Genomic DNA, 18,793 nt, shown 5'->3' on the forward strand with positions numbered 1-18,793 from the left:
CTCTTACGCTCAAAGTCGATAATATCGATAGAGAATGCGCGCATCTGGTGACTAGTTGTTCCTGAAGTGTCAAATAGTGAGTACTGCTCGTAAGAAAATGTACGTTGATTTTTATTTGGCACATCAGTGACAGCATGTCACGAGTAATTGCACAACGACCGCAGCCGATAACGATAGTGATCGCGATTACTGTGCTGTCGATGACGGATGATGTCAAAGCTGGAGCTCTGCAAGTTAACTAAAGCAGCTTATCGATAACGTCAACGAAGATGGTTATCGATAACGATGGTGATAACGATAACAATCATAATATCCATGATGATGGACGATGAGTAGTCTCACTTGATACCGAAATGATCTCTAAGATACTTACATACGTCCCACCTAGATTGCCCCATCCAGTAAAAAACCGATAAAACTGCAGTCGAAGTAACGATAACAATAACATAATCGGCTAGGATGTTGGCATCTAAACTGTAACTCGATTCTCCCCTGTCATATGCTGATGGATTGGATTGCAGCTGGGCAAGTGCGCGTTATCGATAACAGCAATCCACTCAGAGCTCACAGCGGGTACAGCCCTACTCTACGCTTTTGGGAACGAGCCATTTTACATACAAGGCCACTCGGTTCCATTGCCGTTGAGTAGAGCTGCCCTCGTTCGCACATCACAACAAGAGTTTTGTATAATTTTTGGCAAAACAAAATGGAAAAACATTTGACTTTATTAATCGTATATATGGCATTAGAGCTATTAATGGGTGTAGTTGATAGGCGGGAATGATGGTTGATGGATTCACATGCCCGATATACAAATATACGTATACAGAGTTATATGCACATATAGATATACTTATATATGTACATATATCTATATGTATATATATATCTGAATGCCCATATATATATCCATATGTATATCAGGCCTACGAAAGGCAATGCCAATTTGGTTTTCTATATAATTCGATTTGTCTGATTAATACTCAAGTTTCTTGTCTTTTTGTGTTCATAATTTCGGCTTTCTGGCTTTTAGTTGGAGTTGATTGAGTGATCTGCGTCTAGCCCATGGCATCCTTGACGCACAGCTTGTCCATTTGCTCCGAGTAGAAGCCATTGAAGTTGATGCGATGCACGAGATTCATGAAGCGATCGGCGGTATTATCTTTGGCCAGATCGTTAATTTGTTTAAGGAACGATATAAGCATGCCCGTAAATTCCAGATCAAAGCGTTTCACACGCTCTGCAAACGTATCCGTCTCATCCAGTGTGGTCTCCGCCTATACACAGAGAGATAATGAGATCATATGAGAAAGAGCTATAGATACAATATAATCAAAGATTCAGGTTACAGTAATAATAATAATTAGAAAAAGAATAATAAATTAGTAAATAAATAGAAAGAAAAAACAAATCAATGGAATTAATATATAATTCGATTTAAGGATAAACATTTTCAGGATTGAGTTGCTAAGAGAGTGTTAGCAAAATGAACAGGAACTTGACGGATCTAAATATATAGATATAAAGAACATATAAACATTTAAATTACAATAAAAATGAACAAAATGAGAGATTAATTGATATAAAACAAGGATTAACTTGATATAGGTGCATGTATATAAAGCCAGCGACAGTCAAGTTTACGCTTGATTCAGAGATCAATTGAGAAACAAACTCAAAATTCATTGAAAATAATATCATACATATATGAATTTGAATGTATCCAAAAATCGAATGATATGAAATAATAATATGTGTGTAAATATTTGTGGAGCTCCATTGGCCATTATAATGGTGTATACCTGTAGACGATCCGCCATATCTAGCTCATAGTCGGAATGATCCGTATTTTCATCGCTGCTATCACAGACCATGGACTTGAGCTCCGCATCGCGAAAGAGACGTTGCGAGCGCTTGATTTTGATTGGGAGTACACGCACATACATATATATATATATATATAATTTTGTTTTTTTTTTTCAGATATATTCAAACAGGCATGGAAAAGAGCGAGAGAGAGAGAGAGTGGGAGAGAAAGAGAGAGAAAGGTATACAAGGCACAAGACAAGACATTCAATTAAGCTCTAACTTGGCATATATACATATGTATATATAGAGGTATACATTGGGTAATTCTCTATAGTCATGTTACCTGTATGAACTCGCAGAACTTAAGACAGATCTTGCATAATTTGAATATGGCACGATTCAGATGCGACGTCTCAGTCAACATGCAATTCTTAAGGCACAGATCGAGGAAGTCCTGGTGCAGACTGAGCACCATGTCCACATTCTCCACTTTCTTCATCTTCTCAATAAATATATGCCAATTCGGCTCAATTATCTCGATCATCATGTAGTATTCCAGATTCTGAACGGCGTTCATCATGCGCTGCCTCAGCGTGAAGGCCGAACGATAGAGCTCGGCAGCTAGCGGCGAGAACTTCTTGGCTATGGAGTTCTCTTTCCAAATCCTGCAAACATAATGGAGTGAATGAATGAATGAATATATGTATATAAATATGTATATCGGTTACTCACTTGCACAGCTGACGCTCGACATGTTTGCAGTAGAAGAGTTGGCGGAAGAGCATTTGATACTTTGTTATGGCTATGTGATTGAGCACCAAGGAAACTGGCCACTTCACCTCGTACGTGAAGGCAAAGCACTCCAAGCCGCTCAAGTCGAGGCGATCTGAGGTCTTCCAGTACTCTAAAACATAGAATGATATTGGTTACAAGACAATGTTGTTGTAGTCGATGCAGTTGCAACTATTACTCACCCTCTTGCTGATTCATAATCTTGGACATTTGTGTGACCAGATCGTAGGTGAGGAGCTCGCAGTGCAGGTCATCCTTATAGGGATCGTTGCGTGCGGAAGAGAGCCGCAAGGTCAGGCCCAACAAATTCTCCAAGGTCATGGGCAGCACTAGATCCACATTCTTGGCCAGCTCATCCTCGCAGGCATCCATGAATTGCATGGTGAAATCACCTTGATTGAGCAGCAGATAACGCTTCACTGATTGCAGATGCCCCATCAGATCGTTCTCGGTTAGCAGCACATCGAGCAACATGCGCGCCGCGAAATAATACGCATCGTTGATCACAAAGACGTGCAGCTCATTGGTTGGGTCATATTCAAGATTCATTTGCTGCGTGGGCATCACTCGCTGGCCACACTGTCTGATCACGTTTAAGTATTTGCCCGTGCGCAATATTCTGTCGGCGTGCTTTTCGAGAAACGATGGAATACATTCTGAGCAGACTGTATAGCGCTTCTCCCAGTAGTCATCCGAATAATGTTCGGGCAGCTCGTCCTTGTGGATGACTTCATTGTCCTCGACCAGAAACTCGTGTGTGCTGTCAACAATGATGCCCTTCTGGATCCACAGCTGTAGCATGCGCATATACGGCTCTGCTGCCTTCCGAGCCAGCCCGATGATCAGCTCCTGGGCACATTTATCGCCCTCCAATTGCTTAATGCGATCACAGAGATGGGTTAGGACAGCGGCGCCATGGTAATTGTTCTAAACAACGTGAGATGGACATTATTATCTGTGCATAATGTGTGAACTTTTAATAGCTACCATATCCACTTCAGCCAGAGTTGTCCAAATCTCGCCTATGACCCAAATGGTGGGTTGTAGATAGTACAGCAGCTTGGCCACTGTTAGATCATTCTTCAAGAGCTCCATCTCGGCCTGCTGCAGCAGCATCTGCAAGAGACACAATTCGAATGGTCAAAACATACAATTCCGATTGGCTGAGAGCCATCGAACTCACATAGAAGTCGTGGCTAATGGCGTGCAAGGCGGCGTTGAGGGCATTGTTGACCTGGCCATGTCCGTCGGTCAGTGCGATGACCTTTTGAATGCCCATAAAGTATGAGGCCAATGGCAATATTTCGTTCACCATCTCGACCAGCGATTTATCCACCTGAACATGCAGACTAAACTGTGTCTCGTACTTGGCCAAACCCTGCGCCTCCTCATCGTGGGGCATTATTAATATATATGTGCCACGCACTCCACTCAAACAGTATAGGATTTCGGTGAGCAGAACACGCTGCTGTGCTTCGAATGGCAACGCAGTCAGCTCCGGCTGCGATGTTCCATTTGGTGTGTCCACTCTATAGTAATCCCATAGCAAATGTGTGCGATATTCATCCAGCAAGCCATCCTTAGGTTCACCCACATCTTTGCTGGTAGTGGCGCTCTTGCTGTTGGTGCCCCGCTGAGTGCGTTCAAGTAGCGATCGGTAACCGCTTGATGGCAAATGATTAGGCGCACGATTGTTACTAGGTCCGGCATGGTTGGTGCCGATTCCACTGCTGATGTCAGTGTTGATGCTAGTTTTGAGCCCACCACTGATGCCAGTGCCGGGGGCTGTGCTGGTGGCGGTGCCTGGGCCAGTGCTTGCGCCGGTGACTGTTCCAGAGCTGTTGACAGTGGAAGCACCAGAGTAACCAGAGTGATGGCTGGCCTTGGGACTCTTGACTCCCGGGCTCGATTCCACGTTCACAGTTCGACCGGCAGTACCGCGAGCACCAATACCAGCAGCTAGGCCAACTCCAGCTCCTGCTCCTGCTGCTGCGAGGTTTTGTGCTTTCAGTTTGTTGCTGTTGCTGCTATTGAGCAACTGATCAATGGTGCCCGTCAAGGCAGAGCTGTTCGAAACAGCATTCAGCACACGTTTCTTGATCTACATACAAGAAAGAGGTAACTAATGCTAGATAAATATAGTTGGCTTTATGCCACCCACCACACTTAGATCTCCACGCTGCGGGAAATGGTCTTTTGGATTGTGCGTATTAGGTAACCCACGACGCGTAAATGAAGTGGGTGCACTTGTTGCACTAATTGTGGACAATGCTGGGGTATCCTCGGGCAAGCGCCGGCTAACTGGCGTTGATGTCGACAAATCCAAGGACTTACGTGCAGAATTACTGCCCAGCTCCGAGTCGTGCAACGGCGCTGACATTTCGGAATTTTTACTGGGGTTGAGATTCGAGTTGTTGCCTCCGCTGTATTTTGACTGCCACATTGTTTCGTCGTTTATTCGTTCCGCAAAGACCAGCAAAGCGTACATAGGATCCTTGCTAAAAAAAATAATATTAACAATAACTATAATTAAGGAACACGCACACAAATGGAAAAACAGTAGATGTCAATGAACTAGTTCATTTTATGTCAGTCTGTCTATACGAACCTTACAAGTGTGTCGCTTATCTCATCGAGCACTTCACGACAATTAGGACGCTTTGAACTGATGGACTCGAGCAGGAAGAGGAGCTCTCTATCTGAGAGACGCTTGTCAACTGTGGCACGGAATTCCCGGAGTATCTTGTCCGGCGTATATGGCGTTCTACGCAAATAATTTCGTTACAATTTATGATTCAAAACAAAAACAAAAAAATAACAAAAGAAAAAAAAAACTTGTATGTATGAGCTGCGCATCTGTTCGGCGTTCTGCACTTACTGCGATTCGGCAATTAGATTTGCCAGCACAATGCGCACTGGATCGGTTTTACTTGTCATCGCATTTGTTTTTGTAAATATATATGTATACTAAAAACAAAAATTAACGGTTTTATAGAACAGTAATATGCTGCACCACATACAAAATGAAAACAACAAAACACACAAGGCCTTTTTTTTGCTACGCGGGATTGCCAATCGCTGAGCATTCTCACACGGTTCGTCTCTCCTTCGCGCTCTCTTTCAGTGCTGACAGAGTTGCCAGATGGTTCCAAATTCTCACACATCTGGCGATATTTCTTTACAAATCGTGACATTAAATTGTACGTGTTATATGTTCATAAATTTTTAAATGATTGCTAATTATGAGTTCTCACTAAAACTAAAACATAGCAAAGCAAAACAACTTAGATTCGAAATATTTTCATTGTACGATAATTTCAATACGCTTGTCTCTCTCAATTAATTAATTATCTAGCTATAATTGCCGTGTTTTTTAAAAACAGATCAGTGCACATCTCTAAGAGCACTAAATACCAAAATTGTTTTACAGCCGATTTATTATTGTTTTCAATGATATCGATAAAATATAACATCCCAATATCACATCTCTGACTGCTGTCAGCACGTGCATGGGAGTTTGTTTTGTGACAGATGTGAAAGAACTAGCTTGAAAAGTTAAAAACTAATTCAAAAATGGGAAAAAATAAATTTAATGCCAAAGCCCGGCGTAATCCGGATATTATGGTTGATAATTCCACAACCAAAGATGTAAGTATAGTGGATGCCAACTATTACCGCAATGAATTCAACCAATATATTCGGATGCAGATTATAATCGAAGGCGAGGATGCGGTCAATGGCAACGGATCTATTCCCACTGGCTACGACGAGGCAAATGCCTTAGCTTTGCCCTCAAAGAAACGGGCAACAAAAATTAAAGAAAAAGAACATAAAGTTGTGAAAATTCTAACAAAGAAGCAACGGAAGAACTTACAGGCCATTGTAGACAAAAAGAAAAAGAAAGAAGGTGTAAGTAAAGCAAACTATCCACATAATTATTTTGACGAAGATATTTTCGGTTCGTTTGATGGTTTCATTCAGAACTTTTTATTTATTTCTCTTTTTTATATAAATTTATATGAAGTTCTCTTTTACATTATGAATTTAATGCCAACATCCTAAATAAAATTAAATGTCACCCGAGTTATCATGGCACAGAATATTATCCTGCTACACGAGAAATGATTTCCCGATTTGCCTATCCGGGAAGGAAAGATCATATAAAATAATCAAATATTAACCTTATTTCAGAGCCAGTGATTTTTTCATTACAAGCATTTTGCATTCTAGCAACAAAAATTTGATTTCGATTTTAGTTTTACTCGTAGAAGCTTTGATTTAAACGTCAACGCGCCGGCATATTATAAAATTTTTTTGATGTCAAATGCTAAAAAGTGAAGACAGTTGAAAAAAACTTTCGTCAAAATTCAGTAAAAAGAAAATTCAAAAGGTAATCAGCTTAAGCATAATAAATATATTATTATTTAGCTTTGCTTAAATATTCAAAAGGTAATCAGCATAAGCATAATAAATAGATTATTAGCTTTGCTTAAATAGTCACAAAAAAAATTCGTCAAAATAATTAGACCTAGTGTAGCTGAATTTATTCAGAAATTACTAACTTCTAAGATGTTTTCTGTTATAGCGCGAGCAATTGCTGAAAGATCTGGGCGCTGTGCAAATACCTGAGGCCGAACTAAATCAGTACACATCGATTAGCCAGGTGCAGACAGTTGGGCTTAAGCGCTTGCACAAGCTAGACCAGCATTTGGTCAAGAAAAAAGAGCGTCAGAGTCAGCAACAAAAGGAAATGCAACAGAGCAAGAGCGGCGTCCAGCGTGTTAATGCGCTCAAGGGCGGCAAACGTAAACTGCTCGTAGAGGAGCAAGAAGAGCTGGAAGCAAAACGCATTAATCCGAATATAGTTAATGCAGAGGAATCAGAAGATGATGATGAAGACAGTAGCGGGGAGACGGAGGTGGAGGACGATGACGCTGTCGAGGAAGAAGAGGAGATGGGCGAAAACCGTAACGGAGAAAAAGAGGAAGAGGAAGTAGACAGTGGAGACAAGAAAAAAGAGGAGATGAAGGAATATGAGACTGATCTGCCAGCTAAAGAGGAACAACAGCCACTAGCTAAAAACGAGCAATTGGATCACTTGCTCAAAAAGCTGCCAGATATGCCCTCACTAACGGCTATTCGCAATGCGGACTCCAAATCAGATCCCGCTCCTGCCGGCACACCAACATCGATTCACAAGACAGTCTACGTGCCAGTCAATCGCACAGCTGAGGTGCAGGCGGCTCGCCTCCGCTTACCCATACTTGCCGAGGAACAGCAGGTGATGGAGCTCATCAATGAGCATCCCATTGTAATAATTGCGGGTGCAACAGGATCTGGTAAGACAACCCAGGTGCCGCAATTTCTGTATGAAGCTGGTTATGCTTTGAATAAAATGATTGGCATAACCGAACCACGTCGCGTGGCTGCCATATCGATGTCGCAGCGTGTGGCCCACGAAATGAACTTGCCCAGCAGCGAGGTGTCCTATCTATTGCGCTTCGAGGGCAACGTCACACCAGCTACTAAGATCAAATTCATGACGGATGGCGTGCTCCTGAAGGAGATAGAAACCGATTTTCTACTGAGCAAATATTCCGTGATTGTGCTCGACGAGGCACACGAGCGCACCAGCAATACAGACATCTTGATTGGGCTCCTCTCGCGCATTGTGCCTCTGCGCAACAAGCGCGGGAATGAACTGAAGCTGATCATCATGTCGGCCACGCTGCGTGTCAGCGACTTCACGGAGAACACTCACTTGTTCAAAGTGCCGCCGCCCCTGATCAAAGTGGAGGCCAGGCAATTTCCCGTGACCATTCATTTCCAGAAGCATACGCCCGAGGACTATATCCAGGAGGCCTTTAGGAAAACAGTCAAGATTCACGCGAAGCTGCCGGAGGGGGGCATCTTGATCTTTGTAACGGGGCAGCTGGAGGTGATGCGACTGGTGCGGAAATTGCGCAAGGCTTTTCCGTACGGGGAGCAGAAAAATAAGTTGGAGACGAAGACGAAGCAGCAGCCGCCAGATAAGCCAGATAAGCAGGAGGAGGCCGACAAGGGCGAGGAGAGAGCGCTGGACGAGGAATTCGATAAGAAGCGCAAGGAACGCAATCCACGCAAAAGGAAGCCGGCATTCCCTTATACCATGCCCAAGATCAATTTGGATGACTATAAGCTGCCAGGCGATGATACCGAAGCAGATGAGCATGAGCAGGCAAATCCACAGGGCTCCGACAACGAGGATGAGGGGGAGGAACAGGACATTGATGATTTGGCTAGTCTACAGAGTTCAGCAGCCAAGCAGCCCATGTGGGTGCTGCCATTGTTCTCGCTGCTGTCGTCGGAGAAACAGCAACGCATCTTCCAGCCAGTGCCCGAAGGCTGCCGCCTCTGCGTGGTGGCCACCAACATAGCGGAGACCTCTCTGACCATACCGCATGTCAAATACGTTGTGGACTGTGGCAAGCAGAAGACACGGCTCTACGACAAGATAACCGGAGTCAGCACATTCGTGGTGACGTACACGTCGAAAGCATCGGCAGATCAGCGAGCTGGACGCGCTGGGCGCATAAGTGCTGGGCACTGCTATCGCCTCTATTCGAGTGCAGTGTACAATGACATCTTCCCGGACTTCAGCCCCCCGGATATACTGCAGAAGCCTGTTGATGACTTGATGTTGAAGATGCGTTGCATGGGCATCGATCGCATCATTAACTTTCCATTTCCATCGCCGCCTGACCAAGAGCAACTGAAGGCGGCCGAATACCGACTGCTAGTGCTCGGCGCCCTAGAGCCACCGAGTGCAACAGATGGGTCTGAAGGGACTAATCCGCCGCGTGTTACCCGTCTGGGCGAAACTGTCACTTGCTTCCCAGTGGCGCCACGCTTTGGCAAAGTCATTGCGCTATCCACTCAACGCGAGCTGATGCCCTACACGGTCAATTTGGTTGCTGCTCTGTCAGTGCCGGAGCTCTTCATCCACCACAGCGACCTCGAGCAGGGCGATGAGCAGCCGAAGCTGGTAAATCGTAGACCCTCAAGTTTATCAAACGACGAGTTCCATTTGCTGGGTGATCCGATGCTGATGCTGCGTGCCGTGTGTGTCTGCGATCGTCAAGACAACGACAAAGATCTTATTCGCCACTGTGAGGCCAACTGGATTCGCTACAACGCCATGAAGGAGGTGCGCAAGCTACGCAGCCAGCTGGTCAACGCGATCAATGTGCTCATACCGGATATAAACCTGTTCGTAAATCCGAAGTTGCCTCCTCCATCTAGCGAGCAAGCACGAGCCTTGCGTCAGATCCTGCTTGCGGGAATGGGCGATAAGGTGGCACGCAAAGTGCCGCTTGAGGAGATTAGCGACAAGGAGGAGCGACGCCGGCTCAGGTTTGCCTACAACTGCGCCGATATGGAGGAGCCGGCATTTCTGCACTCTGCTTCGGTGCTGAAGGCAGAATCACCTGATTGGGTGATATATCAAGATGTATTCGAGCTGCAGCACGGCGATAGCACCAAGATATTCCTAACTGGCATTACGGCCATTCAGCCGGAATGGTTGCTGGTGTTTGTGCCGCACCTGTGCAATGTGCACGAGGTGTACGAGGACCCACCACCACGCTATTATGAGAAAAATGGGCGCATTTTCTGCAACGCCAAGGTCACCTTTGGAAAAGCAGGCTGGGAGCTGCCTCTGTGCGAGCACCAAATGCCATTCAGCGAGAGGACGTGCTGGTAGGTTGAACACATCCATATTCTAGATAGTATTATCTAATAGCTATTCTCTCTCCCTCTCTCTGTTTTAGTTACTTTGCAATGTTCCTACTGGACGGATTGGTTTGCCCTGCTCTGGCCGCCTTTAAGCGGAAGTTGAAGTCGTCGCCCTCTTCGTTCATCAAGAGCTGGTCGGATCTGAATGACAAGGTGGTGCGCTTCAAGCGTGCCTTGATAAATAAGAAAATCTTCTCGCGAGAGGCGCTCTTCAACCTATGGGACACCGAACCAGATTGTAAGACATATTCATACAAATCTGCCTATATTCTGTATGCATTATCTAATATCTAATATCTGCTTACCTTTCAGTCCTTTTAGATGAATATCATCAGCTTCTGTACGACGTACCGCTCAGCGAATTGACTAAAATTTGGCCACCAATGGAAGTGGATGAAGATAGCTCATGAATTTCTAAAATATTCTCACTTTCCGTTTTCAAGATAATGTTGGAATGCAACATTGTATGTAGCTGAATGAGAAGAATACTATTGTGATAATAATTATAATTGCAAACATAATAATAATAATAATAATAATAATAATAATTGTAATAATAATAATAACATTAATAATAGTCATATAGTTATATAAAATTAATAATTATATAATTATGTTTAATTATATTAAATCATGTGACTATTATTAACTATAATATTAACGATATATATACTAATAATACAAATCATATATAATAAACTGATGTGTTAATCGCAAAACAAATATTTTTATTCATTGTATATAATTATTAGAATAGTATATGCTAAGCTCTGATAGTATTTTAAAAATAACAATAATTATATTAGAATTTAAATTATGTAATACTAGCCTAACACCTTTTCATAGATTAAGGTTTTTAATATGTTTCTTAGTAAGTGATTTTGCCGAGAGTACCTAACTAGCAATGGATAGCTGGATATATCAGCTCTTTCTGATCAATCTGATACACGCATTATGGGTGCTACCATTGCTTTGGCCTATTTCCATGGCATCAGGGATTACCGAGTGATACATATACATATATATACATATATCTAGTTTGTTTAGCATTCGATGAAATGCCCAATAATAAGTTGTATAAGCTGTACAAAAAATATAGATATATTTACATATTTTTTATGCCCGCCTAAAGAAAAGATTCTTTAATCGTATTTTGTATAACAATTTTCAAGTTTGTTTTATTTGTATTTTGAAATGATTTATATATACTTTTGAAATATATATTTATATCATAAGCATTTAAATTTGTTTTCTTTTATAAATGGAACTAAAACCATCTAAAATTCATGAGATAAAAATGAAAACTGTTTCGCAAAAGGACTTAAAAATATATTCTAAGGTTCGTTAGATTGACGAATGCAATATATTTATATACGTATGTATATATAAGAATTGCATTCTTTGTAACTGACAGGCGTGGCAGACCCACAAAGTATATATACTCTTGATCAGGGCGACGAGCTGAGTTAATTTAGCCCAATTCGTCTGTCTGACTGTCCGTGCGTCCGTTCGTCCGCATGTATGAACGTGTCGATCTCAGAAGATATAGGAGCCAGAGACTTGAAATTTGTTTCCTAGGTCCGTGTATATCACGCGCATATCGAGCTTGTCACTAAACATCGATAGCTACTAATTATATCTCCTACACTTTTACAGCTAGAGCTTCCAAATTTTATATATAAACTTATTTGTATTTTATATAATTTCGGTTTTATCACCCGAGTTATCATGGCACAGAACATTATCCTGTTACACGAAAAATGATTTCCCGATATGCCTATCCCCGAAAGGAAAGATCATATAAACTAAACGAATATTAACCTTATTTCAGAGTCAGTGAATTTTGCATTACAAGCATTTTACATTGAGTCTTAGTCGAAGAAGCTTCGATTTTAACGTCAACGCGCCGTTAGATTACAAAAGTTCTTTAGATCTCAAAAGTGTTCAGAAGTGAAGACAGTTGAAAAAAAATTTCGTCAAATTCAGTAAAGAGTAAATTCAATAGGATTTTCAGTTTTCTGTTTTATTTAATAGTATTTATCCTGCTTCAATAGTCGCAGAGGAATTTATTTATTCAGAAATCACTAATTTCTAAGTTCTTTTTTGTTATAGCGCGAGTAGTTGCTGAAAGATCTGGGTGCTGTGAAAATACCTGATACCGAGCTAAATCGATTAGCCAGGTGCAAACAGTTGGGCTTAAGCGCTTGCTAGACCAGCACTTGGTCAAGAAAAAAGATCGTCAGAGTCAGCAACAAAAGAAAGAAATGGAACAGAGAAAAGGCAGAAAACGTAAACTGCTCGTAGAGGAGCAAGAAGAGCATGAAGCCAAGCGCGTAAATCTGAATATAGTTAATGCAGAGGAATCTGAAGATGATCAAGATGATTCGCAGGACGAGGACACTGGCAAGGAAGAAGTTGAGATGTACGAAGAGAAAGGGGAAGTAGACACAGAGATGACGGAAGACAGTAGCGAGGAGACGGAGGAGGACACTGACAAGGAATATGAGATGGACGAAAAGAAAGGGGAAGTAGACAAAGAGATGACGGAAGACAGTAGCGAGGAGACGGAGGAGGACACTGACAAGGAATATGAGATGGACGAAAAGAAAGGGGAAGTAGACAAAGAGATGACTGAAGACAGTAGCGAGGAGACGGAGGAGGACACTGACAAGGAATATGAGATGGACGAAAAGAAAGGGAAAGTAGACAAAGAGATGACGGAAGACAGTAGCGAGGAGACGGAGGAGGACACTGACAAGGAAGATGAGATGGACGAAAAGAAAGGGAAAGTAGACAAAGAGATGACGGAAGACAGTAGCGAGGAGACGGAGGAGGACACTGACAAGGAAGATGAGATAGACGAAAAGAAAGGGGAAGTAGACAAAGAGATGACGGAAGACAGTAGCGAGGAGACGGAGGAGGACACTGACAAGGAAGATGAGATGGACGAAAAGAAAGGGGAAGTAGACAAAGAGATGACGGAAGACAGTAGCGAGGAGACGGAGGAGGACACTGACAAGGAAGATGAGATGGACGAAAAGAAAGGGGAAGTAGACAAAGAGATGACGGAAGACAGCAGCGAGGAGACGGAGGAGGACACTGACAAGGAAGATGAGATGGACGAAAAGAAAGGGGAAGTAGACAAAGAGATGACGGAAGACAGTAGCGAGGAGACGGAGGAGGACACTGACAAGGAAGATGAGATAGACGAAAAGAAAGGGGAAGTAGACAAAGAGATGACGGAAGACAGTAGCGAGGAGACGGAGGAGGACACTGACAAGGAAGATGAGATGGACGAAAAGAAAGGGGAAGTAGACAAAGAGATGACGGAAGACAGTAGCGGGGAAACGGAGGACGACACTGACAAGGAATATGAGATGGACGAAAAGAAAGGGGAAGTAGACAAAGAGATGACGGATGACAGTAGCGAGGAGACGGAGGAGGACACTGACAAGGAAGATGAGATGGACGAAGAGAAAGGGAAAGTAGACAAAGAGATGACGGAAGACAGTAGCGTGGAGACGGAGGAAGACACTGACAAGGAAGAAGTTGAGATGGACGAATACAGTAACGGAGAAAAAAAGAAAGAGGAAACAGAGTGTGGCGAGGAAAGCGAAGAGATGGACCTAGACAGTAGCGGAGAAGAAGAGGACGGGGAAGAGGAAGTCTACAGTGTCGAGGAAAGTGATGAGATGGACGTATACAGTAACGGAGAGGAAGAGGAAGTAGACAGTGAAGACGAGGAAAAAGAGGAGATGAAGGAAAATCAGACTGATCTGCCAGCTAAAGGGGAACAACAGCCACTAGCTAAAAACGAGCAAATGTATCTCAAAAGGCTGCCAGATATGCCCTCACTAACGGATATGCCTGTCAATCGCACAGCTGAGGTGCAGGCGGCTCGCCTCCGCTTACCCATACTTGCCGAGGAACAGCAGGTGATGGAGCTAATCAATGAGCATCCCATTGTAATAATTGCGGGTGCAACAGGATCTGGTAAGACAACCCAGGTGCCGCAATTTCTGTATGAGGCTGGTTATGCTTTGAATAAAATGATTGGCATAACCGAACCACGTCGCGTGGCTGCCATATCGATGTCGCAGCGTGTGGCCCACGAAATGAACTTGCCCAGCAGCGAGGTGTCCTATCTACTGCGCTTCGAGGGCAACGTCACACCAGCTACTAAGATCAAATTCATGACGGATGGCGTGCTCCTGAAGGAGATAGAAACCGATTTTCTACTGAGCAAATATTCCGTGATTGTGCTCGACGAGGCACACGAGCGCACCAGCAATACAGACATCTTGATTGGGCTCCTCTCGCGCATTGTGCCTCTGCGCAACAAGCGCGGGAATGAACTGAAGCTGATCATCATGTCGGCCACGCTGCGTGTCAGCGACTTCACGGAGAACACTCACTTGTTCAAAGTGCCACCGCCACTGATCAAAGTGGAGGCCAGGCAATTTCCCGTGATCATTCATTTCCAGAAGCATACGCCCGAGGACTATTTACAGGAGGCCTTTAGGAAAACAGTCAAGATTCACGCGAAGCTGCCGGAGGGGGGCATCTTGATCTTTGTAACGGGGCAGCTGGAGGTGATGCGACTGGTGCGCAAATTGCGCAAGGCTTTTCCGTACGGGGAGCGGAAAAATAAGTTGGAGACGAAGACGAAGCAGCAGCCGCCAGATAAGCCAGATAAGCAGGAGGAGGCCGAGAAGGGCGAGGAGCGAGCGCTGGACGAAGAATTCGATAAGAAGCGCAAGGAACGCAATCCACGCAAAAGGAAGCCGGCATTCCCCTACACAATGCCCAAGATCAATTTGGATGACTATAAGCTGCCAGGCGATGATACCGAAGCAGATGTGCATGAGCAGGCAAATCCACAGGGGTCCGACAACGAGGATGAGGGGGAGGAACAGGACATTGATGATTTGGCTAATCTACAGAGTTCAGCAGCCAAGCAACCCATGTGGGTGCTGCCATTGTTCTCGCTGCTGTCGTCGGAGAAACAGCAACGCATCTTCCAGCCAGTGCCCGAGGGCTGCCGCCTCTGCGTGGTGGCCACCAACATAGCGGAGACCTCTCTGACCATACCGCATGTCAAATACGTTGTGGACTGTGGCAAGCAGAAGACACGGCTCTACGACAAGATAACCGGAGTCAGCACATTCGTGGTGACGTACACGTCGAAAGCATCGGCAGATCAGCGAGCTGGACGCGCTGGGCGCATAAGTGCTGGGCACTGCTATCGCCTCTATTCGAGTGCAGTGTACAATGACATCTTCCCGGACTTCAGCCCCCCGGATATACTGCAGAAGCCTGTTGATGACTTGATGTTGAAGATGCGTTGCATGGGCATCGATCGCATCATTAACTTTCCATTTCCATCGCCGCCTGACCAGGAGCAACTGAAGGCGGCCGAATACCGACTGCTAGTGCTCGGCGCCCTAGAGCCACCGAGTGCAACAGATGGGTCTGAAGGGACTAATCCACCGCGTGTTACCCGTCTGGGCGAAACTGTCACTTGCTTCCCAGTGGCGCCACGCTTTGGCAAAGTCATTGCGCTATCCACTCAACGCGAGCTGATGCCCTACACGGTCAATTTGGTTGCTGCTCTGTCAGTGCCGGAGCTCTTCATCCACCACAGCGACCTCGAGCAGGGCGATGAGCAGCCGAAGCTGGTAAATCGTAGACCCTCAAGTTTATCAAACGACGAGTTCCATTTGCTGGGTGATCCGATGCTGATGCTGCGTGCCGTGTGTGTCTGCGATCGTCAAGACAACGACAAAGATCTTATTCGCCACTGTGAGGCCAACTGGATTCGCTACAACGCCATGAAGGAGGTGCGCAAGCTACGCAGCCAGCTGGTCAACGCGATCAATGTGCTCATACCGGATATAAACCTGTTCGTAAATCCGAAGCTGCCTCCTCCATCTAGCGAGCAAGCACGAGCCTTGCGTCAGATCCTGCTTGCGGGAATGGGCGATAAGGTGGCACGCAAAGTGCCGCTTGAGGAGATTAGCGACAAGGAGGAGCGACGCCGGCTCAGGTTTGCCTACAACTGCGCCGATATGGAGGAGCCGGCGTTTCTGCACTCTGCTTCGGTGCTGAAGGCAGAATCACCTGATTGGGTGATATATCAAGATGTATTCGAGCTGCAGCACGGCGATAGCACCAAGATATTCCTAACTGGCATTACGGCCATTCAGCCGGAATGGTTGCTGGTGTTTGTGCCGCACCTGTGCAATGTGCACGAGGTGTACGAGGACCCACCACCACGCTATTATGAGAAAAATGGGCGCATTTTCTGCAACGCCAAGGTCACCTTTGGAAAAGCAGGCTGGGAGCTGCCTCTGTGCGAGCACCAAATGCCATTCAGCGAGAGGACGTGCTGGTAGGTTGAACACATCCATATTCTAGATAGTATTATCTAATAGCTATTCTCTCTCCCTCTCTCTGTTTTAGTTACTTTGCAATGTTCCTACTGGACGGATTGGTTTGCCCTGCTCTGGCCGCCTTTAAGCGGAAGTTGAAGTCGTCGCCCTCTTCGTTCATCAAGAGCTGGTCGGATCTGAATGACAAGGTGGTGCGCTTCAAGCGTGCCTTGATAAATAAGAAAATCTTCTCGCGAGAGGCGCTGTTCAACCTATGGGACACCGAACCCGATTGTAAGACATATTCATACAAATCTGCCTATATTCTGTATGCATTATCTAATATCTAATATCTGCTTACCTTTCAGTCCTTTTAGATGAATATCATCAGCTTCTGTACAACGTACCGCTCAGCGAATTGACTAAAATTTGGCCACCGATGGAAGAGGATGAAGATAGCTCATGTATGTAGCTGAATGAGCTAAAAAGAATATTATTGTGATAATAATTATAATTGCAAACATAATAATAATAATAATAATAATAATAATAATAATAATTGTAATAATAATAATAATAATAATAATAATAATAATAATAATAATAATAATAATAATAATAATAATAATAATAATAATAATAATAATAATAATAATAAATAATAATAATAATAATATTAATAATAATAATAATATAATAATAAATAATACTAATAATAATAATAATATATAAAATATAATAATATAATAATAATAATAAATAATAATAATAATATTAATAATAATAATAATAATAATAATAATAATAAAAATAATAATAATAATTAATAAATATATAATAATTAAATTAATAATTATATTTAATTAAATGACTATTATTAACTATAATATTATATATATACTAATAATACAAATCATATATAATAAACTGATGTGTTAATCGCAAAACAACTATTTATTTAATTTAAAACACTTCTTTAGAAAATTATTCATTCTTCATTCAAAATTAGAATAATTTACGCTAAACTCTGATATTATTTAAAAAACAATTATAATAATACTTAAATTAGAATTTAAATAATGTAATACTAGCTTAACGTCTTTTCATTGATTAAGGAATTTGATATGTTTCTAAGTAAATCCAGAGTACCTGACTAGCAATGGATAACTGGATATATCAGCTCTTTCTGATCAGGGAATACCGAGTGATAAATATATGTATACAATACATATATCTAGTTTGTTCAGCATTCGATGAAATGCCCAATAATAATTTGTATAAGCTGTAAAAAAAATATAGATATATTTACATATTTTTTATGCCCGCCTAAAGAAAAGATTCTTTAATCGTATTTTGTATAACAATTTTCAAGTTTGTTTTATTTGTATTTTGAAATGGTTTATATATACTTTTGAAATATATATTTATATCATAAACATTTAAATTTGTTTTCTTTTATAAATGGAACTAAAACCCTCTAAAATTCATGAGATAAAAATGAAAACAGTTTCGCAAAAGAAAGACTTGAAAATATATTCTAAGGTTCGTTAGATTTACGAATATATATATATATTCGTATGTGTGTGTGTGTTTTTATATATATATATATATATTTTTTTTTTTACATTCCATTTAAATATTTTTGATTTAGGTTTGGCTAATTGTTTTCATTTATCTGTGAATTTCAATAACTGTACATATGCAGTGGCTGAAACATTTAAAGATTAAATTTTTTTATTTTATTTTTAGCTTTACATGTTTTAGGTATTGTTTCTCTTTTTGTATTTGGAAAATTTATTTGGACATTTTTCGCTAGTGTATTTTGAAATTCTTTATATTTTACAGGGTTCTTTTTTTTATTAAATTATTTTTTATTATTTATTATTTATATAAATTTAGTTTTTCTTTTAGCTAATTAAATACTCGCAACCGTCAAATTTATTTATTTAATTTTTTTACATGAACTGAATTGTTTTTATTAAATTTTTTTATATTTAATTTATATAATATGTATATATATTTATATGTATATTAATATATATATATAT

General features: G+C 42.2%; 3 protein-coding genes across 4 annotated transcripts; 2 read left to right on the plus strand and 1 right to left on the minus strand.

The window, feature by feature from the left end:
* Positions 1-680: 680 nt before the first annotated feature.
* Positions 681-5,703, minus strand: Grip84 (Gamma-tubulin ring protein 84). 2 transcript variants are annotated; one of them, XM_030390000.2, is made up of 10 exons: positions 5,480-5,703; positions 5,210-5,365; positions 4,763-5,099; positions 3,785-4,702; positions 3,589-3,717; positions 2,784-3,528; positions 2,542-2,713; positions 2,153-2,474; positions 1,803-1,913; positions 681-1,277 (listed from the first exon to the last, which is right to left on the minus strand). In XM_030390000.2, the coding sequence occupies exons 1-10, from the start codon at positions 5,536-5,538 to the stop codon at positions 1,059-1,061; spliced, it is 3,168 nt and encodes a 1,055-aa protein (XP_030245860.1). In that variant the 5' UTR covers positions 5,539-5,703; the 3' UTR covers positions 681-1,058. The 2 variants fall into 2 exon arrangements, with proteins under 2 accessions (XP_030245860.1, XP_089119171.1); XM_089263045.1 differs by lacking the exon at positions 1,803-1,913 and having other exon boundaries at positions 5,480-5,702.
* A 379-nt stretch (positions 5,704-6,082) lies between these two features.
* Positions 6,083-10,908, plus strand: kz (putative ATP-dependent RNA helicase kurz). The gene is made up of 5 exons (XM_030390001.2): positions 6,083-6,249; positions 6,310-6,510; positions 7,187-10,338; positions 10,410-10,612; positions 10,687-10,908. Exons 1-5 carry the CDS (start codon positions 6,175-6,177, stop codon positions 10,782-10,784), a joined length of 3,729 nt encoding a protein of 1,242 aa, XP_030245861.2. The 5' UTR covers positions 6,083-6,174; the 3' UTR covers positions 10,785-10,908.
* A 1,679-nt stretch (positions 10,909-12,587) lies between these two features.
* LOC149090510 (putative ATP-dependent RNA helicase kurz) lies at positions 12,588-17,228 on the plus strand. The gene is made up of 2 exons (XM_089263044.1): positions 12,588-16,765; positions 16,837-17,228. The coding sequence occupies exons 1-2, from the start codon at positions 12,639-12,641 to the stop codon at positions 17,093-17,095; spliced, it is 4,386 nt and encodes a 1,461-aa protein (XP_089119170.1). The 5' UTR covers positions 12,588-12,638; the 3' UTR covers positions 17,096-17,228.
* The last annotated feature ends 1,565 nt before the right edge of the window (positions 17,229-18,793 follow it).

Source organism: Drosophila navojoa, chromosome X (assembly GCF_054131105.1).
Source record: "Drosophila navojoa isolate 15081-1374.11 chromosome X, UAZ_NAV_1.0, whole genome shotgun sequence".
In the NCBI taxonomy this organism is placed as follows: Eukaryota; Metazoa; Arthropoda; class Insecta; order Diptera; family Drosophilidae; genus Drosophila; species Drosophila navojoa.